The 23,310-nt window shown below is 39.8% G+C and overlaps 1 protein-coding gene across 1 annotated transcript; it reads left to right on the forward strand.

Moving 5' to 3' along the window:
- Positions 1–955: 955 nt before the first annotated feature.
- Positions 956–23,091, forward strand: LOC123251507 (steroid transmembrane transporter SLC22A24-like). The gene is made up of 8 exons (XM_044680777.1): positions 956–1,360; positions 1,963–2,066; positions 3,080–3,234; positions 3,331–3,499; positions 14,791–14,908; positions 18,164–18,279; positions 20,476–20,690; positions 22,985–23,091. The coding sequence occupies exons 1-8, from the start codon at positions 956–958 to the stop codon at positions 23,089–23,091; spliced, it is 1,389 nt and encodes a 462-aa protein (XP_044536712.1).
- Positions 23,092–23,310: the final 219 nt, after the last annotated feature.

A 23,310-nucleotide genomic window follows, 5' to 3' on the forward strand; every position in this document is an offset into this window, starting at 1 on the left:
GAAGCCAGTGATGGAATTGTTTGGTGATGAGCTGATAAAGGCCAGGACCAAGATAACATCCATAGAAATAGAAGTGAAAGGATGAAATAAAAAAGAATTTTGAAAGAAAAATTGATGATTTAATGATGAACAAAGCCTCTCATGCTATGCAATAGATCCTTATCATTGTAGCAGATGCTTAATAAATGCCCATTCATTTATTTCATAAAAAAAACCTGATGAGGTAAATGCAACAGGTTTTATCACCCCCATTTTAGAAATGAAGAAACTGAGTCTCAAGGTGTTCAACTGGTTTGCTCATGGTCACAATCCAATAATGCTCAGAGAGAATCCAAATACAATGTACCCTGACCTCCTACCCAGCACTCTTGTCACCATATTGCTGTGAACCAGCCAGTATTTCTGACAGCACCTTCCACTTTACACTCAACTATCCCAGCCATGTCCTAACTACCCCTCTTCAATCTGAAGTTGATTTTAAACAGTGCATTCTTTTTATTTGTCTTTGTCATGCTTAACGCAGAAAATTAGTACTATTAGTCTATGGTTTAGGGTAAAAGTGTTGCTCCTTCCTGGAAGTGTTTACAGGTCTCTGTGTCATGATCTTGGACTCCACAAGCAGGCGGGAACTCCTCTAGGAAATCTCTGGATGCCGTCCTCTCACAGAATAGATATTTAAGTAACTGAGATCTATGCTAATGTACCCTTTCAGCTAAATATAAACCCTGGACTAGGTTTTCTTCATGAATGATCTGAAGATTTTTGGCACCCTCAACTCCATAAAGAGCCAAGAACACTGCCTGCCTAGACAGCTCCACGAAAGTGAGGAGGGAGGTCCTGGGGGAGGAGTCCCCACTGGTCCAAAAATTACATCCTGCATTGTGCTGCCCTCAAATTACTACTTTTCTCCCTTACTCTCTGGAGAAAATCACTTCATGGGACCAGCATCAAATCTATGATGGCCTTTGATGATCTCCTTGCTAAAATTGAGAATAGGAGAAAATTCCCAGTCATTTTGGTGCTCTTTTTGACATTCCCTTTCCTATTTGTAGGTAGCCTTTTTCTTCTAGAGAATTTCACCGCCTTTATCCCTGAGCACCGGTGCTGGGTTCACTTGCTTGACAATAACTCTGCTTTGCTCAATGTCAGTGAGGACCTAAATTTTACTTCCCTGCTAAAGGTTTCCATCCCCCTGGACTCCAATGGGAAACCAGAGAGGTGTCGCCGATTCTTCTTGCCACAGTGGCAGGCTTTGTTCCCAAATGTCACAGCACAAAATTTCAGTCAACTGGAGATGGAGCCATGTGTGGATGGCTGGGTTTATGACCAAAGCATCGTCACTTCTTCCATTGTGACTGAGGTAAGAGGTCCTTCCTGCTGCCCCATTCCCACCCCAAGAAGATTTTACTGTATTTTCTAAGAGGTCACACTGATCTGGAACTTGATTCCCTTGGTAAATAACCGAATCAGATTCCTCTCCTCTGCTACCCTTCCAGCTCACAGCTCCCCTCATGATATAAATATGAGGGATCCATGGACAGGTTCTACTGCCAAATACCCACTCACCAATGCCTCAGAGTTATTCTGCAGATTTTCTTTATGCTCAAGGCACAGACTCATCTCTATGGGAAGGGAAAAGTCAGAGAGGCAAAAGCTTCAGCAACCATCTATAGAAGGTGAAATGCATAAGCAGTGTGGGTCGGATGAAACTTTAGAAGAAGCAGGCTGGGAAGATGAGAGTGTTGCACAGTGGAAAGGTTAGGGTCATTTCCATCCTGATCTTGACTGGGCAGTTGGCATAATGGAGGCTGTGTCCTCCTCTTATCGTAATGGGGTAGAAGTCTGAGCCAGAGTTTCTTTGCCATCACAGTCTTTTTCTTACCACAATGGGCAGCAAGTCTCCTGAGCCCAAAGTTCTCTTGCCATACTTTTAAGATCTGATGCTCTCATTTTCTCTTTAAGTGGGACCTGGTATGTGACTACTGGACAGTGAAGTCCTTGTCTCAGTCAATATTCCTTGCTGGGCATCTGATAGGATATGGCACCTGGGGCTATTTCTCAGACAGGTAAGTTTCACCTGGACACGGCTGTTTCTGGAACTCAGCCTAGAGCCATAGTGCTTAAAGTGGGAAGATGATACTTGATGATTCCGTCCAACCCATTCATTTGACAAAGCAGGAAACCAAGGCCCACAGTAATAAAGAGAATTGCTGGACATCACCAAGGTCTGGACCTGAGTTCAAATCCTGCCTTATATATTTACTAGGTGTATGATCTTGGCCGAGTCATTTACTTTTTGTCTGTCTCATTTTCCTTCATTGTAAAATAGGAACAATAATACCACCTACCCCACAAAGTTATTGGGAAGATCAAATGGAATCATATTGTAGGGATGTAGTAGGTACTTCACAAATGCTTGGTCCTTTTCCCTCCACAATCCCACCCATCAACTAGCATTCCAGAGTCAGTCTCCTGACATGTTGTAGATACAATAAACAGACTAATTCTCACTCAGGGCTTTTTGTTTGGTTCTTTATATGTTGAGGTATCTGGCCCCCGTGAGATGGATCAACTAGCCATCGTTGATGGCTAAAAATAGGCCCTCTTACATGTGACCTTTAACAACGAAGGGAAAAAAGCCCTGCACCTGGGGTCAGAGGATCTGGGGTTAGACACTGCATCTGACACTACCTGTTGGACTTTGAAGTCACCACTCCCTGGGCCTCAGTTTCCTCCTCTGTAAAACGAGGACTTTGAGCTAGATGGCCTCTAAGGTCCCTTCCAGATCTACATCTATGAGCATATGATCTGTTCATTAGCATTTTTATTAGCAAACTCTTCCCTTGGTAGGAGCTAAATGATCATTTGTTTAATTGAACCGAATTGGCTTGAACTGAAGGTTAAGCTGAGCCCAGTCACTACTGGCATCTGTGCCCTGAGCCCTGGCAAGGGAAGGCACAGAAGGGAAAAATGAATGGCCAAGCGCAAAGTCCAGCAGGTTGCAGGGGCCGTGCTGGGTGGGGAGATGACATTCTCCCCCTGCCCCAAAGTCACTCCCATCTGGTTTCCCTTGATGTAGGTTTGGAAGAAAATGGATGGTGCCTACGGGTCACCTCATGTTGACTGTTTTCAACACTGGGACTGCCTTTGCCCAGTCGTACACCATTTACTGCAGTTTTCGCTTCTTCCTTGGGTTTTCCATATCGTGCCTTTTACTTGGCACTGGGAGCCTTGGTGAGTCTTCTCTGGGCGCCTTCTTCAACATCTACATTTGTCCTTTGAGGTCTCCCTTCTGTCTGACATGAATCTTGTGTCGGGGTTTCCTTTCAGCCATTGAATGGATCACCAGACCGTACCGGCCTATGGCAGTTGTCATAATGAGTCTGTACTTCAGCCTGGGCCATCTGTTTCTTGGGGTGATGGCCTACGGCATCCAGGAATGGCGCCAATTCCAGCTGGCCTTGTCTGTTCCCTTCTTCGTCTTCTTCCTGACCTCTTGGTAAGTGTCCCCTGAGCCTTTGTTCTCTCTGAGGGGGCTGGAGATAGAGAAGGAAGGATACCGAATAGCTTTTAATAGGGAAGCTCATTTCCCTGTGTTTCTAGTCTCTAAGAAGATGAGAATGTTTCCCATCAAAGACTTCAGTGACAGGAAGGAATTAAGACCCACGAGATGGGCTCGAAGCCAGATGCCTTCATTTAATTATCTCTGGCTTATAAGAAGTAAAAAAAAGAAAATGAAAGTTATTCGGGGAAAACAGACTCTTCCAAAACTACCAAAAAGAATTTCCCAAGAAGTGAGAGGAAAATCATTACATTTAGAGGCAAAGGATATGAGTTCAAATCTCACCTCTGCCCCTTATTAGGTGAATGACTCTGGCCAAATCTTTTATCCTCCCATAGCCCAGTTTCTTCCTCTGTAAAATGAATGGGTCAGACTAAGTGACCTTTAGGATCCCTTCTAGCTCTAGGAGCAGCTAGATGGTACAGTGAATTGAGCACCTGACTTAGAGTCAGAAAGATTCCTCTTCCTGAATTCACATCCAGCCTCAGACATGTACTAGCTGTGTGTCTCCTCTGGGCACTTCACTTCCCCCTGTTTACCATAGTTCTTCATCTGTCAAATGAGCTGGAGAAGGATGTGGCAAACCACTCCAGTCTCTTTGCCAAGAAAAACCCAAGTGGGGTCATGAAGAGTTGGACATGGCTAGAATGAATAAACAACTACTAGCTCAAAAGCTATAATCCTAGGTTCAGACTGCCTGTGAGGTTCTTTTTTTTTTTTTTAACCCTTCCATCTTAAAATCAATATTGTGTATTGGTTCCAAGGAAGAAGAGCAGTAAGGCTTAGGCAATGGGAGTTAAGTGACTTGTCCAGGGTCACACATGAGAGTCTTTCTAAGTCTAAATGTGTAATCCTATGACTGTTGCTATGGGAAATAACAGGCAGGGGGCAGCTGGGTAGCTCAGTGGATTGAGAGTCAGGCCTAGAGACAGGAGGTCCTGGGTTCAAATTTGGCCTCAGACCCTTCCTAGCTGTGTGACCCTGGGCAAGTCACTTGACCCCCATTGCCCACCCTTACCACTCTTCCACGTAGGAGCCAATACACAGAAGTTAAGGGTTTAAAAAAAAAAAAAAAGAAAGACAGAACAGGCAATTTCCTTCTCCATCTCCTATGCACCTAGACCGGTGATGACAAACCTATGATATGCATGTCAGCACTGACACGCGTAGCCATTTTCAATGACACGTGGCTGCATACAGAGAAGTATGGGGCCACATGCTGAGGATGAAACATTTGCTATAGTGTAATGTAGACACTCTGTGCACTATAGATGACAATTCTACCTATATTGATTTACCTATTCTGGTTTATTAAATACAGTTACATATTACAATGATACATTTTTGTTATTTAAACTATAAATATTGTGAAATGATGGGGTTTTTTTCTCAAAGTGACACACCACCCGAGTTATGCTTGGTTTTTTGAGGAATTTTGACACACCAAGCTCAAAAGGCTGCCCAACTTTGACCTATACAGTGTAGTGCTTAGAGGACCAGACTTGGAGCAAGGATAAACTCAGTTAAAATCCTGCCTCAGAGGGTGAAGCTAGTGGTTACAGAACCAGGCTTGGAGACAGGAGGTCCTAGATTCAAATCTGGCCTCAGACACTCCCCACCTATGTGACCCTGGGCAAGTCACTTAACTTATATTGCCTAGCCTTTACCCACTCTTCTTCCTAAGAACCAATACAAAGTATTCGTTCTAAGACAAAAAGTTTAAATCCTGACTCAGATGTTTCCTAGTTGTGTGACCCTGAGGAGGTCACTGAACCTCTCTGGGTTTTATATTTCTCATCCTTTAAAAGGGGAGAGAAATTGCATCTATCTTCCAGGGATGTTGTGAAGATCAGTTACAATTAAATTCATGCTAATCTGCACGAGGGATATTGCAAGAAAATCAAAAGTGATTCAGAGTGCAAAAAGTCAGTATCTGTTTTAAAATGCATTAAGCACAAGATATTATAATGACCGACAATAAAAATTATCTAATTGTTACCTCAAAAAGACAAAAGGATAATTATTTAAGAAAGAATGAAAGGAAGGGAGGGAGGAAGGGAGAAAGAAAGAAAGAAAGAAAGAAAGAAAGAAAGAAAGAAAGAAAGAAAGAAAGAAAGAAAGAAAGAAAGAAAGAAAGAAAGAAAGAAAAGGAGAGAGAGAGAGGGAGAGAGGGAGAGAGGGAGGAAGGAAGGAAGGAAGGAAGGAAGGAAGAAAGGAATATGTCTTGCTGTTATAAAGGTAGACAGTGGGACATCTAGGTACCATAGTGGATAGGGATTCCAACTTAGTGTGAAAAGGTTTTGATCAATTTAGCTGTCTCTAATGAGTCACTGGATAAAACCAAAGAAACATGACACAAGTAGAGCACTCAGATTAGCTAAGAGACCTAGATTCTGACCTTGGCCTCATCCATAAAATATCAAGCCAGTTTTTAGTCTAGAGAAGTTCAGATTTCCATAAATGGAAAGCAAAGAGAAAGTATTCCAGCTAAATCTCATGTGAGGGAAAAGCACCTTGGCCTTGACCTTGATCCACCTCTGATTCTTCCTCCCACCTGAACCCCTTAACTCCTATCTGCTTTTCCCTAAAGAAGACCTTTCTAACTTCAGAGATCTGGAGGATTTTCCATTTTCCCAGCAGTAGTCTCACAGAGTCCCTGGAACAGCTGATAGTTATGTGGACGTGAAAAGCCAAGTCAGGCTGCATGCAGATTCATAGTTCTCAGTGATCCCAGCAAAAAAAATTACATCCTGCCTAAAACACCTCATGAAGGGGAGAAAATTAAGTTCCTCAAGATGGACTAAGTTGGACTTAGGTTTGACTAAGTCACCTCTGAGCCCCTTTCTTACTCTAAAATGCTCTGCTTTGTTTCCCTTTGAATAATAAATATTTGATGACTAACTAGCTGAATCTCTAAGCAGAGGTCTGGGAGTCAAAATCCCTCAAGTTGTTGAAGAAAGCTTCCCCTAAAACTAAATTCCAGAACTGGAAAGAACCTGAGAAGCCACTAAGTACAACCCATACCTAAACAGGAATTCTTTCTACAATATCCCCAACAAAGAAAACTGCCAGTTCCCATCCTGTTACCACTTGTCCACTGAGGAACAGATCTTTTTCTTGTGTTTGTATCAATTGCATATATAGCACAGATAACAGATGAATGATATTTGCTATGAAGGTTTTTTTTTCCCTATTGACAACAGTTCTTCTGTAATGGGGATAATTTGAGGAAAGGTATGTGGTAAAAGGGGATTTTGAAAGGAGGTTGTCAGGGACTTGCTAGATAGGAAATCTAGGTTGCAGGTAGGCTGGAGTAAGGAGATTCAGGATATAATAGGGCTGAAATCAGGAGTATAACACTAAAGGAATAAAGATCTTCAGGCAGAGGAGGAATTAATCTAAACAGGCAAAGACAGCAGGCTTTACAGACTGGGACTTTGACTTAGAGACAAACTGAGAGAAATGGACTGAACTGAAATTAACCACAGGCTTTAGTTAATTTCACAGGAAGGGACTTGTTTTGAAGTTTCACCTTCCTCCAAGAAGGATACCCGGCTTCCCTTCAAGCCCAGAGTATGTTAGTTCTTTCCCTCTTCTTCCCTTTCTTAATAACTAACAGACAAATTATACTAATAGGTCTGTTGAAACAAAAAAGGGTTTATTATCTTTAAGGATGATTTGTCAGGAAAGTGGATTGAGGAAGCCCTAACAGTTGTCTCAGGAACCTCAGGTAGGGGAAGGGAGGCAGAGATGGAGGCTGAGCAAGGACCTGCCTTAACTCAGCTTACAAGGTGCTCTTGATATCTAAAGGGAATAAATGATGACTGACTAATTTCTTTATATATAATACTGTCAAATTTTAGTTAAACCCTTCACAGATTTGAACTCCTCTCTAATTTACTCTCCTTATTAACTTCACAGACATATAAGGTAAGGAAAGAAGGTAGGAAATAATAAAGGAAATGAACATACAAAAGGTTTCTCTAAACTAACAATTCTTAAATAAATATTTCAAAGCGAGGCTAAATTTCACTTCTACAAATAGGTAAGGAAACAGCCCAGCTGGTCTGAACCCTCTCTCCACGAGATTTCCAAACCAACTGACTTTTTCCCTCAAGATTCCAAACCCCTAACTGATTACAGAACTCAGCCAAAGCTTGAAAAAACTATCATGACCCTCTCTCTCTGTACTACACTTCCTATTACAGTTGCATTGACTTTGTGCAAAAGCTTTCAAATGATTTGTAACTAAAATAAATCTGTTTTTTTTCTTTAATAATTCCCTCTAGCCCTTGATTAAAAAACTACTGAGGAGGCACTTCAACCAAACCTAGTCATTTTAAACTGAAAGAAACTCACTATCATCTATTCCCTTTGAAAATACATGCTTGGCTTTGAATTAGACAGAGATGTTAAAATGTTAAAGAGTATGCCAGTATCTATCACAGGAAGGCTATAGAGTATATAATATCACAAAAGTCACTCACTGGCCCCTAGAAGTTGGAACAGGACAACAAGTTGACATTGACTTCACAAATTCAGGCTGGGGTATTGCTTATGAATAAATTAATGGTGCATAACAGAATTAGATGGCATCAGATCATAAACTTTGAGCTCATGGAAGGAGTAAGACAGAACATGGGCTGAATTTATATGAATGAACAGAAATATTTCACTCTCTGTAACAGCAGGACATAACTATTTTTGTTTCTTCTTTTGACCAAGAAGTGAGTGATTATTTAATTTTACAAGGATATTGGAAATATTATTTTATATCTTGTTATTGTATTGATTAGTAAAAGAGATACTGACTAATTATAGTTTTAGCTTTATTTTATTTTTCATTTGTTATTTTTATACACTAACTGCTTGTTTCTGATGAGTTACTATAATGCGGAGGCTATCATATATCTTTTAAATGTTAATTTAATGAACTTAAGATAGCTATTGTAAAAAACAGACCTGGGAAACAGGTCAAGAAGAGATCATCTAAGAATCATTGGACTCCATGAAAAGAATGATTTTGTTTTAAAAGCTTGAACAGGATATTTCAAGAAATCATAAATGAAAACAGCTAGATGTATTAGATCCAGAGAACAAAGTGGAAAGAGAAATAATCCACTGATCATTTCGTGAAAGGAACCACAAGAAAAATTCCAGAAATGTCCAAAATACAGAGCTTCCTTGTCGAAAAAAACAAACAACAACAAAAAAACTACTTCCAGCATGCATAAAGGAATAGTACAAGTACCAAGGAACCACAGTTAGGATCACAGAAGACCTGAAAATTTGTTATGAATTAAAGGAGAATTTTGAATATAATATTCTAAAAGACAAATGAGTAGAACTTACAAATAATAATTCTTTGCCCTATAAGACTGATTATGATTCTACTGAAGGAAAAAAAATGGATCTTTAATAGAATAAAAAAATTTTCAAGCATTTATGATGGAAAGACTAAAGCTGAGTAGAAATATATAAATACATTTTTCTCTCTACACATATATGTGTGTATATAATATATATGTTGTCTCACCCATTAGAACATTAATTTCTTGAAGGTATGCATTGCTTTTGCTTTTTCCTGTATTTCCAGAGTTAGCATAGTGCCTGGCAGATGGTAAGCATATAATAAATGTTTATTGATTTATTGAAGATAAAGGTTAAAAGAATTACATAAAAAAGGTCTCTCCTTCATTCTTTTTTCTTTTTTTATTCTTTCTTTTATTTTATTTTTTCCCCAATTACATATAATAGCAAATTCCAGCACTTTAAAAAGAATTTTGAGGCTCTAATACTCTCTCTCCCTCTACCCTCATTCCTTGCTAAGATGATATGGAACTATTGTGCATCTGACCCATCAGTTCTTTTTCTGAAAGTAGATAGCATTCTCTGGCCTAAGTCCTTCAGAATTGTCCTGGATCATCGTGTTGCTGAGAGCAGCTAAATCTTTCACAGTTGATCATTGTATAATATTGCTAGTACTGTGTATAATGTTCTCCTGATTCTCACTCTGTATCAGTTCATGTAGTTCTTTCCTAAAATCATCCTGCTCATCATTTCTTATAGCAAAACAGTATTCCATCACCAACATATACCACAATTGTTTCAGCCATGCCCCAATTGATGAATATCCCTTCAGTTTCCAATATTTGCCCCCACAAAAAGAACAGCTATAAATATTTATGTACAAGATGGTCCTTTCCCATTTTTCATGATTTTTTTGGTATACAGATATAGTAGTAGTAAAAAGGTATGCACAGTTTTATAGTCTTTTGAATTTGCCCCCTTTTCTATCAGCCCCAACCCCTTTCTCTTATCCCTTTTCCTTTCTATTCTCCTTTAGGATAAGATCACTTTCTATACCCAGTTGTACCTATTCTTTCCTCATTGAGCCAATTCCAATGTGAGGAGATTCACTTGCTCCCCTCCCCACCTCCTTCATCTTCCCCTCTACTGTAAAAGCTCTTTCATGCCTATTTTATGTGTGATAATTTACCCCATTCAATTTTTCCCTTTCCCCTTTTCCCAATGCATTCCTATTTCTCATGCCTTAAATTTATGTTTTTTAGATAACATCCTGTCATATTCAACTCACACCCTTTCCCTCTGCCTATTTTTCTCCTTCTAATTGCCCTAATAATGATAAAGTTCTTAAGAGCTACAAGAATCATCATGCTATAAGAGGTATGTAAACAGTTTAACCTTATTGAATGTCTTTTGATGTCTCTTCCCTGTTTACCTTTTTATGCTTCTCTTGTCTTGTATTTGAAAGTCATATTTTCCATTTAGCTCTGTTTTCATCAGGAAAATTTGAAGTCCTCTATTTCATTGAATACTCATTTTCCCCCTGAAGTATTATGCTCAGCTCTGCTGGATAAGTGATTCTTGGTTGTAAATTGTAGCTCCTTTGCCCTCTGGAATATCATATTCCAGGCCCTTGCATCCTTTAATGTAGAAGCCACTAAGTCTTGTGTTTTCTTGACTGTGGCTCCTCGATATTTGAATTGTTTATTTTTGGCTCCTTGCAATATCTTCTTCTCAACCTGGGAGTTTTGGGATTTGACTGTGATATTCCTGAGAGTAATCCTTTTGGGATCACTTTCAGGAGGTGATTGGTAGATTCTCTCAATTTCTATTTTTCCCTCTTGTTTGAGGATATCAGGGCAGTTTTTCCTGATGATTTCTTGTAATATGGCATCCATGTTCTTTTTTTTGTCATTACTTTCAGGCATTCCAATGATTCTTAGATTATCTCTCCTGGGTCTATTTCCAGGTCAATCATTTTTCCAGGAAGGTATTTTAGATTTTCTTCTATTTTTTTCATTTGTAAATTTTGGCTTATTGTTTCCCAATGTCTTATGGTTTCATTACCTTTTATTTGTCTGATTCTAATTTTTAAGAAGTTATTTTCTTCCTTGAGTTTTTGTGCTTCCTTTTTCATTTGGCTAATCCTACTCTTTACAGAATTGTTTTCTTTGATGGGTTTTTTTTTGCCTCCATTTCAATTTGATCCATTCTGTTCCTTAGGAAGTTGTTTTCTTCAAGGTATATGTGTGCCTTTCTTTTTGGCCTATTCTAGTTTTTAAGAAATTGATTTCTTCAGTGAATTATTTCCCTGTTAAGTTTTTTTTGTTGATTCTCTTATTATTTAGTCTTTTAACTTCTTTTCAAGTTCTTTCAAGGGTTCTTTTGAAGCCTGACATCCTTTCACACTTTCTTTTAAGACTTTGCATGTTTCCTTTTTGGCATTGTTGTCCTCTTCTAAGTTTGTATTTTGGTCTTCCCTATCCTAAAGTAGATTTTTTAAGTTCAGGATTTTTTTTGTCTATTGCTCATTTTTCTCATTGTTGTTTTTTCTCATTACCTTATCTATGTGTTGAGGTTCTTCTCTGTTCCTGGAGTAGAGAGAGCACTGCTCCAAACCTGTAGAGTATTTTTCTCTGGACCTTGAGGAAGGACCAGATGCCCTTGGTCCTCATGGTGTGTCAAGGAGGTGGCCCTGCTGACTTGCTCTGGGAAGGTTTGTAGCTGTTTTTCCAGTTATCTTCAGCACCCCATGTACCAGCTTCCTTGTTGTTTTGTAAGTTGAGCTGGTACCCACTCCACTTCTTTCCTGCCCCTAACAAATAGCCTGGGCTGAGCAAGTCCCCTGCTCTGGACTCTGCTGCCTCAGATACTCTACTGCCATGTAAGAGTGAATAGGTTGCTGTAGTTCCAATTCCCCCTATCTTCTCCCTTGTGACCTCAGGGCTCAACTGCCATGTGAGAGTTCATAGGTTTCTTGCCTTCTCTGTCTTCTATACCTGTGTGGAGTGGCTGGGGTTGGACTTGTTCCCATTCTTCAGCTCCATTGTCTCTGGCAGAGTCACAGTATGTTGGGCTGCTCCAAGTTCTGCCTGTTCTCTTAACTTCCTGTGTTATCTTAGTGAGATGCGTTCCTCCAGCTTTTCTTTGTTTTGAGGCAATTTAATTCATTTCTGTCTGTATGGGGAGAGATTAAGTGGAGTAGAACTTCTTTTACTCCACCATCTTAGTTCCCAGCATGCAGCTCAAAGTCCACAATTTCAATTCTTAAAATATTGTAGAAGACTATCTTCTATATAGCATCATATCAAAAATGGCAGTATTAAAGAAGTTAGGGCTGTTTTAAGAACTTTTATTTATTTAGACTTTTGAAAATCTATTCCATTTCCATTCTAGAAACTTTTAGAAAATACATATTCATGAACACAACACTAGTGGCAGGCAGTGGGAGGCAAGAGAAGATTCTGTTTTTTAAATTAATGGAGTTAGGAACAAAGTTTAAGGTAGAGCAGAAAATGTCTATGTCAGGGAACGAAGGCATGATTGGAGAGCTAGGACTCTGGGGAATATGCAGTTAAGGTCTTGTCTCAATTTTCTTTTTCTGAAATTGATGCTTTTTGGTATTCATATCATAATCATTTGATCCTTCCCAAGTATATATAAAAGGTAATCCTCTTTCTAATCCAAACTGTCTGCTTGACCCTGGGCAAGTCACTATGCCTCTCAATGCTCTAGACAACCCACTAGGGCAAAATTTCAATGCCATTTCTGGGAGTTCTTTATTACAATGAAATCATAAGGTCAATCCTTATCACTATCTTTCATAGAAAAGGGGCAAGATTTGAGTTAGAATCCTAGCTGTGGGTCCCCAGAAGGCCACCCACTTGCAAGTTCCTCCACCTCCCCACCCCATTGTGTTGAGTGGGCTCCTGAATGTGCTGGACAGCGATTACTATCTGTACCTCAACCAGCATTTATTTACATGGTGATAACCACAAGACAAGTTATTGAAAAAATGCTGTAACATGTACATTTGGAATCTCTCCTTTTGGTTGGTTGTTGTCCTTCCTACTTGCAGAGGACCAAAATGGCATTATTCTGTTGGGGTCAATGTATACTGTGTCCAACTGTGACTGATCAGACCAATACGAATTCTGGAGGCTCTACTATACATCTGGCACAAATAGGCTGTATGAACGTTTAGGATGGAGATGTCTCTAAATCGCTACAGTTCAACTTTGCTCAGAGAGCACAGTGCCTTCTTCGACTCAAGCATGCCATGCCGGGCGGTCCTGTACCAATGTTTCTAACGTCTCACAATCGATACCAAAGTTCTTCAGACACTTTCAGGGTGTGGTTGTATCACTTCTGACTTCTTTCTGTAACCATTTGCCTTGTGTCAATTTATTTGTTACTCATGGTCTAGATTTTTAAAAAATGTTTTAACTAGTCAAAATTTCCCATAGTTCTTGCTAGTAAATGTGTCCAGATAACAGCTTGAAAAGCATTAAGCAGTTAAAGAAATAGAGAAAACTCTATTGACCTTATCAAAACTTTATCAATAAGTTTGCTTGAAGGGAGATTTTGCTGTTGTTTCAGTTGTGTCCAACCCATCCTGACCCCATTTGAGGTTTTCTTAGCAAAGTTACTAGTGGTTTGATATTTCCTTCTCCAACTCATTTTACAGATGAGGAAATTGAGGAAAACAGAGTTAAGGGACTTGCCTTGTGTCAAATAGCTAGTAAGTAGCTGAGGTCAGATTGGAACTTTGGAAGATGAGTCTTCCTGACCTTAGGACCATAGAATCTTATTCTGTGACTGTTACTTCTCTTGAATTTAGCACTTAGAGTGAAAATTTAGAAAAACACTCCAAATGAAATTAGTTTAATGGTTTATACTCGAGTATCTATATCCTACCAATTATAATTATTTTTCTAAGCTTTTCAAAGCTATCTGTTTTTCCCAAGGAAACTTCTAAAACGTAAAGTTATAAAAGTTTGTTAGAGAATTCTTCAAAATGGTTCTGCCTCAGCACTAATGATCTAACAATACTAAGGAGAGTACTTGGCTCTAATACTCTCATTGGATGGTCAGTGGTGGGGGAGGATTTATATTTACAGTGTTAAAGGGGCTCCTTTAACACATCCTTAATCTTTCTGATAAATGCCAAGGGGATGAAATATTAAATTTAGGAGGCTTTGGTTTTAACCTTTGAATTATGACAAATTGATACTAGACCTGTTATAGTTTACTTTTTTTTCTTTTACCAAAGTAATAAAGAAATGAGGATAGTTTAGAGTAAAGTCTGAAAATCAAGAGAATAAAACACTTCCAGTAGGAAAGATCGGATAAATTTCACCTAAAATGGATGGAAATAATTCAAGGCATATTCAAGCTATATAATTCTTCTATCCACATTTGCACCGCTGATTCCAAAATCGAATTCTTGGTGTATTCTACACCTGAGATGATTATCCAGATGGGACAGAGCAAGAGGATATTTGCTCCCACTTAGAACTTCAAGGAATAAAAGGATTATTTAAATGATGTCTAATCTATTGACAACTTTAGAAGTTTATCCTGATAAGTCTATTTGAATATCTATTGGGGAGGACAAATTTAAGCTAAAAGCAAAAAACTATCTTGAACCAATTTAAAAATTTTGATCAAAGTGGGAAAAGTCAAGAAGGGCTAAAGTTGATCAAGAACTCTAGCCATCATGTCAGACTTTGTGATTATTGGAACTAAAAGCTCTTATACATAAACCTTCTTCTTTTACATGTTAAAAAAAAACACAAAGTGATTTTTTTTTGTGGAGGTTTTTTAAAAAACAAATCTTATCTCTGCTACATACCAGAATGTGCCTCTAAACAAGTAGAAAATGGAGAAGTAACTGTATCTCTCATGAATTATTTAATTAGGTGGTGGCCAGAGTCTGCTAGATGGCTGATTGTCCACAACAAGTTAGATGATGCCTTAAAGATGCTCAGAAAAGTTGCAAAAATCAATGGAATAAAGGATGATACCCTGACTCTAGAGGTGAGAGGGGAAGGAGGAACCAGAGCCGATGTGTGGGAAATGGTGGCTTTGGCCAGTCAAACCAAGTAGCAGGGGGTCTACGAAGAAAAAAAATCTAATCTCTGATGATGTTTCTTCAAGTCTCAGTGGTCATGGGAAGAGGTATGGGATTGAGAAAGGGCTCTTTAATCCAAACCTGACATGAATAGGGAAACTATGGCCAGGTGTCCCTGGATGCCATAATGAACTTGCCATCTTGAAGAAATCAATATTTGGGTCTGCCAAGCTATGTCAGAGAGAGAGGGGGGAAGAGGTACTTGGACTATAGAAAGGTGTGAGGATTCTCTGGTAGAAGTGGGTAGAGGGAGGCTCTCTCCATCCCTTTAGTTTTTTTGGTCTCTCTCTGGTTTAAGAGTGTACCTGCATGGGGCAGCAAGGTGCCTCAGTGGATTGAGAGACAGGCCTAGAGATTAGAGGTCCTGGGTTCAAATCTGACTTCAGATAGCTCCTTGCTATATGACCACAGGCAAGTCACTTAACCCTCATTGCCCAACCCTTATTGCTCTTCTGCCTTGGAACTGATACACAGTATTGATTCTAAGATAGAAGGCAAAGATTTTTTTAAGTGTCCCTGTAGCCCTCTAGTCTTCTTCCTTCCTATCACAAACTCTGTTCTTTATATTCTCTCTTTCTGCTTTCTTTACTCCTCATTTCTTCTTTGTTCAGTGGTTTAGCCCTAGCCCTGCCATCCCATGAGAAGAAAATATAAGATAGTAAATGATATAACTAAATAATAAACATTAAATAAGATTCTATTTGTAGGGGGCAGCTGGGTAGCTCAGTGGATGGAGAGCCAGGCCTAGAGGCAGGAGATCCTGGATTCAAATCTAGCCTCAGACACTTCCTAGCTGGGTGACCCTGGGAAAATCCCTTAACCCCCACTCTTTTGCCTTAGAGCCAAATACATAGTATTGATTCTAAAGTAGAAAGGGAGGGGCATTGGGTAGTTCAGTGGATTGAGAGCCAGGCCTAGAGACAGGAGGTCCTGGGTTCAAATCCGGCCTCAGACACTTCCCAGCTGTGTGACCCTGGGTAAGTCACTTGACCCCCATTGCCCACCCTTACCACTCTTCCACCTAGGAGCCAATACAGAAGTTAAGGGTTTAAAAATGTAAATGAATGAATGAATGAATGAATGAATGAATGAATAAACAAGCAAACAAACAAATAAACAAACAAATAAATAAATAAATGAAGTAGAAAGGGAGGATTTAAAAAAAAAAGATTACATTTGTAAAACACTTAGCACAGCGCCTAACACATAATAGGTACTTATTAAATTTTTGTTCCTTCCTCCTTCAAGCTCCATAGCAGCCTTGACTGTAGTTTAGATTACCACTTGCTCACACATGACAAAATTAGAAAAACAGTCCTAATGGAATGAATATGAAATCAGTTTAATGATTTATGCACTGGTAAATTATGGGAATAAATTACATAAGGAGCAGAAGGTAGGCACAGAAGCCAGCCCCAGTGGCAACGTGGATAGAATACAGCATCTTTCAGTCAGGAAACAAGAGTTTGAATCCTTCTTTAGCCACAGCCTGGCTGTGTCAGCATGAACAAGTCACTGAATCTCTTGGTCTCAGGTTCTTCATCTATATACAACAAGGAGGGGGATTTCCCTAATTCGTATATGAGGAACTTGGGTTTAAATTTCATCAGGAACAAATTCCCACAGCAGCTGAAGGAAAAAAGCTAAAGCCTTGGCCACCTGCCCTGCTTCAAGGAGGAGAAACATCTCCAGAAGCATGATGTTCTCTCCATGGAGCTTCATCCTCTCAAAACCATAGCTCACGAGCCCCCACTGGTATGGATGCCTTTGTTCAGCCAATGGATGCGATCCAAAGGAAAGATGTTTAATGAAATAGCATAAGAAAATCCTAAAAAATTTATTTTCCTTGTAAATCTAAGAAAGTTTCCCCCAACTATACCATACAGCATCAACTTGTAGAGTGGGCATTTGTTAAGAACATAAGATCATGCAACAATGAATCCCCATATGAGGGTCTCTATGGGCTACCTAGTCCAACACAAACACACACACACACCATTTACAGATGAGGAAACTGAGGCCAGAAAGGTTTTTAGAGACTTGCACAAGTTCTGGTTTCCACCTTTCAGTTCATTCTCTGGAGGTAGCATTCACAGTTTATTCTACAATAAGTAAACCTGTAGCTACATATGATGATCTCTTAGTTCTATTCATTTCGCTGTTCATTATCCCATGTAGTTCTTTCCCAGTTTTATTCAATTTGACCTCTTCATCATTTCTTATGCCTCAGTAGTTTTCTAGCACAGTCATCTACCACAATTTTTTAGCCATTCCCCAATTGATGGGGAATTTCACCAATTTCCTCCATTTCCAGTTCTTTGCCACCACAAAGAAAGCTGCTATAAATACTCTGAAATATATATGTTCTTTTCCTTTTTCCCTGATCTCCTTGGGAAACAGACCTAACAATGGTACTGCCAGGCCTAAGGGTATACCCAGTTTTATAACTCTCTGGGTATAATTCCAAACTGATCCCCAAAACAATTGGATCAGTTCACAGTCCCTCAACACTGTATTAATGCCCCATTTTCCCACGTCCCCTCCAAAGCTTGTCATTTTGCCTTTAGCCATTTTAGCCAATTTGATGAGTGAGAGATGATGACTCAGAATTGTTTTGGTTTGCATTTCTCTAATCAGTAGTGATTTAGAGCATGTTTTCACATACCTATATATGGCTTTGATTTTTTTATCCGAAAATTGTCTGTTCATTGTCATTTTCCCATTTGTCAGTTGGGGGATGGCTCTCACTGGGCATGATGTTATAGAGTTTGCAACAGGGGTAAGAAAAAGTTTAATAAGCCTTTGGAGTCAGAGCCAATGAGCTTTTCTTTAAAAAAAAAATTACCTCCCATCTTGGAATCAATACTGTGTGTTGGTTCCAAAACAGAAGAGCAGTAAAGGCTAGGGAATGGGGGTTAAGTGACTTGCCCAGGGTCATACAGCCATGAAGTGTCTGAGACCAGATTTGAACCCAGGACCTCCCATTTCTAGGCTTGGCTCTCATTCCACTGAGCCATCTGGCTGCCCCCTCAATGATCTTTCTTTTGATCCTAGTCCCTGCCTGGAATCTCTTACCAATTCAATCCTTCCTGCTTTTTTCTTTCTATTCTTCCAAACTCTAACCTCCAGATTGATCCTGTCCTTGGCTCTTCTCCCTAAAGGTTTTGAAATCTGCCATGGAGAAGGAGCAACCTGAAACACAAACCCATTACAACATTTTGGATTTGGTCAAATTTCCTGTCTTGCGTACAAGAGTTCTTTGTCTTTCCTTTGCTGGGTATGTTCCCAATAATGTATGAGGAATATTAATGCCTACAGTCACCCCCCCAAAGGAATCTCTCAGATAGACACACTTAGTAGGCAGAAGAAAAGGACAGGTTCAGCTGTAATCTATCTGGGATTCACAGAATTATAGCATCTCAGCTGGAAAGGCCTTTGGAAGCCACCTGAATTCAACCTGAATCTAAGGAAATTCCTTCACTGGTACTCCCTCACCTTAGCCCCACTAAAGGCTATCCAGCTTCCTCGTGAATACCTCTAATGAGAGCAAATCCACTCTCCCCTGGGACTGTTCATTCTGCTTTCAAACAGTTCTCTTTACTTAGAGCCTAAATCTGCCTCTCTGCAACTTCCACCACGGTTTGTTAGGCCCAAAATATCCAGACTGTAACAAAAGTTCCTGAGCCAGAGCTACCTACATGAATAGTATATTCATTAAGGATTCTGGGGGTCTCTCATCGATTGGGTCCAAGACCTACCTCACAGTCAAGAAGCCCAATCCTCAGGTCCGGGGGGTTTTTATAGCTTTGGGGAGATTGCCAACAATGGAATGGTCCAGTTCCATGATTTGTCCATTTCAGAAGCTGGGGAGACCTTCCGATTAGCTAAGGGACACATCCATCAGTCGTAGCTACTTTGCCAGCAGGTTTTTTCAGGAGTCATCAATGACTAATAGTCTATCATAAGACATTCCAAAAATTATGAGCGCCTGGCAGCAAAATCTTGGACCCTCTGAAGGCCATCCAACCATCTCCAGGCCTTCAATGGGCCATAAGACCCTAGTATTTGGCCAACAGTATTCTAGGCTCCACGGAAATAGTGGGCTCAAGGAAAGGGCGCAAAGGAATCATGAGAAGGATTCATAAAAATGAGGAGTGTTGTTGCTACAATAACAAGCTCCAGAATCGATGTAATGTAATTCTCTATGATGTACGATAGTATCCTTGATGCATAATATCAGTATCACTAATACTTACTATACGTATCAATCTTCACTCTATCCAGTCCTAACATAATCATGGATCCCCATTAAATCACTACAAACTGAGTGAATACTGATTAAATTGAGTAGGCTTATCAAAAGTATTAGTTCTGCCTCTGTGGCTATGCAGAACAAAGTATTTCTCTCTTCCCTATGTCAGGCCTTTGGGTCCTGGAAGATGGCTCTCGTGTCCACCCTTCTCCTAAGTCTTCTCTAAACATCCCCACTTCCTTCAAGTGATCTTCAAGTTGCATGAACACGTTATTCTTCCCTATCCTGATTGCCCTCCTCTAGGCACTCATCTTGGTCATATTTCAGAAAAGAAAACTGAGGCCAAGAGTAGCCTCCAGAAGTTTCTTAAACTCTGATGGAAATCCATCTCAAGGAATCCTAACATCCTTGTGCTTCCTTGGATTCCCGACCTCAGGAACATGAATTCTGCCTCCCGTGATGGATAATGAAACCCGTTGTCGACTTCTGTATTCATCTTTTGCAATTTGGTTCATCAAAGTCATTCCATAAACAACTTTCGATTTTGGTCCTTAGCTTATAGTCATTTGGGGTAAAAGATGAGGGAGCTAATAAAATTCATCCCATTTGTGAGCATAGGTTTGAGATTAACTAATTCTCCCCCTATCTGCCAGGGCCCCAAGTGCCCATCACAGCTTAGGCTAATGCCCACCTAAAGGCCTGCCCCTGAACTTCTGCTAGTGGCATTTTGAACTCTCCCTCATCAGGTTCCAGACTACAATGGCAGACTTCTTTCACATCACTGTCCTTCTTGCATTCTACATGACAACCCAAATGATTCTATTGCTGCTTTCTGAACTAGGGATTTCGTGTCCCACTCTGGGTCTTTGCACATTCTGTCCCTCACTCCTAGAACAAAATCCTTCCTCACCTTTGCCTTTGGGGATCCTTTGAAGCTCAGCCCCGGGTACCAGCTCCTCCTGAAGCCTTTTCTGATCCCTCTACTGAGTCATCCCGTTGCCCTTCCGAATTGATCTGGTATGCCTTTAGCTGTGTCCAGGAAGCATCACCATCCCCTGCAGAATCTAAACTCCTTGACGGCTTTGTGTCCCTCACGCCTAGCACAGATTCTGGCACCAACAGGTGTTTAATAAAGGTTTATTGGACCAGATTGCATTTTATGGGGAGCTCTGGCCTCCCAGTTTACTTGATTTTCTCTGCTTTCTCCACTGTCTGCTGTAGTTTTACATCAGGTATGCTTTTCTACGGATTATCTCTGAACCTACATACCTTGGGGCACAAAATTCAAAAGATCCAAATTCTGTTTGGAGTTTCCTCCTTCCTAAGTAGGTTGGGGTACTTGTTGGTCATCACCTACATAGGCCGTCGAATATCAACAATAACTTGCTTCCTCCTTCCTGGACTGTTGATCATTGCAAATATACTTCTGACTCAAGGTAAGAGTGAACTTTGGAGAAAGGGGGAAAGGGGAGGGAAGGATTACCTGCCATCAAAGTCAGCTAGTTGTCTAGGAGTGGATAGAACAAAGGAGCTAGGCTGCCCAATGGCTAGAGTACTAGGCCCAGAGTCAACATGACCTGAGTTCAAATTTATCCTCAGATTCTTCCCAGCTGTATCTACCGCTCAGGGCAAGTCACTTAACCTCTGCCTGCCTCCACTGGATGGCCGGGGGCGGGGGAGGAATTGAAATGACCTGCTCATTGTCACACATGTAGTAAGACAGAGGAGAGACTCAACTAGCTCAAAGCCATCACTCTTCCCACTGTACTGTGGTGTCTTCCTAACTTTCTCATTTTAAAGATGTGGAAATGGGCTCAGGGAGGAGAACCAATTTGCCCAGAGCTGCAGAACTAATAAATGTCAATCAGTACTCAAGCCTAGGCCAGGATATATAAGGAGAGACATGAGTAAGATAGAAAAAAAATATTGAGAGAGAGAGAGAGAGAAAGAGAGAGAGAGAGAGAGAGGTAGAGAGAGAGCTAGATAGATTGTTGTTCAGTCATTTCAGTCATGTCCAATTCTTCAAACTCCATTGGGGTTTTCTTGGCAGAGATACTAGAGCAGTTTACATTTCCTTTTCCAGCTCATTTTACAAATGAGGAAACTGAGGTAAACAGGGTTAAGTAACTTGCCCAGGGTCCCAGAGCTAGAAAGTGTCTGTGGTCAGATTTGAACTCAGTCAGATGAATCTTCTTGACTTCAAGCTCAGGTCTCTCTATCTATAGCACTATTTAGCTACAAATACACACATACATACATACATACATACATACATACATAATAAATAGACAGATAGACAGATAGATAGATAGATAGATAGATAGATAGATAGATAGATAGAAAGATGGACAGATGGATAGATAAATAGATAGATGAATGGATAGATAGATAGATAGATAGATAGATAGATAGATAGATAGATAGATAGCTGAATAGACAGATTGATAGACAGATGGACAGAGGGATAGATAGATAGATGGATGGATAGATAGATAGATAGATAGATAGATAGATAGATAGATAGATAGATAGATAGATAGATAGATAGATAGATATAGACAGATAGATAGATGGATGGATAGATGGATGGATGGATAGATAGATAGACACAGAGAGAGAGAGAGAGATGAATAGACAGATTGATAGACAGATGGACAGATGGATAGATAAATAGATAGATAGAGACAGACAGACAGATAGACAAATAGATAGATAGATAGATAGATAGATAGATAGATAGATAGATGAATAGATAGATATAGACAGATAGATAGATAGATGAATAGACAGATTGATAGACAGATGGATAGATAAATAGATAGATAGAGACAGACAGATAGATAGAGATAGATAGAAAGATATAGACAGACAGACAGACAGACAGATAGATAGATAGATAGATAGATGAATAGATTGATAGATAGACAGATAGATAGATGAATAGATTGATAGATAGATAGATAGATAGATAGATAGATAGATAGATAGATAGAAGAATGGATAGATGGTTGGATGGATAGATAGATAGATAGATAGACAGACACAGAGATAGATGGATATAGACAGACAGACAGATAGATAGATAGATAGATAGATAGATAGATAGATAGATAGAATGAACAAGTGAATAGAATAAATAATCAATAAATAGCTACCATAGTCTTAATTCGGGTATGTTAAGTTTCTTAAAGGCAGGTATTGTTAAATTCATCTTTATACTACTCAGCTCATAACACCAGAGCCTTACACACAGTAGGGATACAATAAGTATTTCTTGTTTGCCAGATAAAACAAACAAATAATAGCTCCCATTTACCCAGCACTTTAAGGCTTGAAAATTCCATGTATTATCTCCTTTGTTTCTCACAACCCTGGAAGGTTTTACAGATGAGGAAGCTAAGCCTAAGATACATTAAATGATTTGCCCAAAGTCATTCAGCTAGTAAGTATCTAAGACAGGATTTAAAATCAGGTCTTCCTGTAAGTCTAGTATTCTTTCCCTACGCCACCTAGTGGCCTCCAATAATAAATATTACTAGGGCGAATGGATGGATAGATAAATCAAGAGAATGAATGAATAGAAGGGGAAATTGAGAAATTAATGTATGGATGAATAAAGGAACAGATAGATTGGATGGATGGATGGATGGATGGATGGATGGACAAATGAATGGCTCCAAGACGTGTTGAACTCTGATTTATTGAGTGTTTTTGGTCTTCTGCTTTATAGAAATTCTCCGTATCATTTCGGCATTGTTGGCACTTACCCTTATTATCAATGCCCCTTCCTGCATTGGTGTCTCTTCCAATGAAGCCATACCAACGGTAGTCAGGTAGGACAGACCATCTGGTGATAAATAACAGCCATTACCATTACTGGGGGAAGAGGGGAGGAAGAGAGAGACTCAATAGACTAGCTCCCCCAGAAGACATACCAGTAAGGTTGTTTGTGTCTTCAACTCTCTATGATAAAACCAAGCTCTTACATTCAAGGTCCAGAGATCTTGACCCCCTCTATGGAAATTATAGCTCCTCTCAAACTTAGAAGATCATTCT

Source organism: Gracilinanus agilis, chromosome 6 (assembly GCF_016433145.1).
Source record: "Gracilinanus agilis isolate LMUSP501 chromosome 6, AgileGrace, whole genome shotgun sequence".
Taxonomy (NCBI): domain Eukaryota; kingdom Metazoa; phylum Chordata; class Mammalia; order Didelphimorphia; family Didelphidae; genus Gracilinanus; species Gracilinanus agilis.

What these genes read in the sequence shown, in the direction of transcription:
- LOC123251507 (XM_044680777.1), top strand. Translation starts at nt 956, where the DNA reads ATGATGGCCTTTGATGATCTCCTTGCTAAAATTGAGAATAGGAGAAAA. An exon ending in CTTCTTCCATTGTGACTGAG is followed by an intron (nt 1,361 to 1,962) that starts GTAAGAGGTCCT and finishes TTTCTCTTTAAG; the next exon opens with TGGGACCTGGTATGTGACTA. An exon ending in TGGGGCTATTTCTCAGACAG is followed by an intron (nt 2,067 to 3,079) that starts GTAAGTTTCACC and finishes CCCTTGATGTAG; the next exon opens with GTTTGGAAGAAAATGGATGG.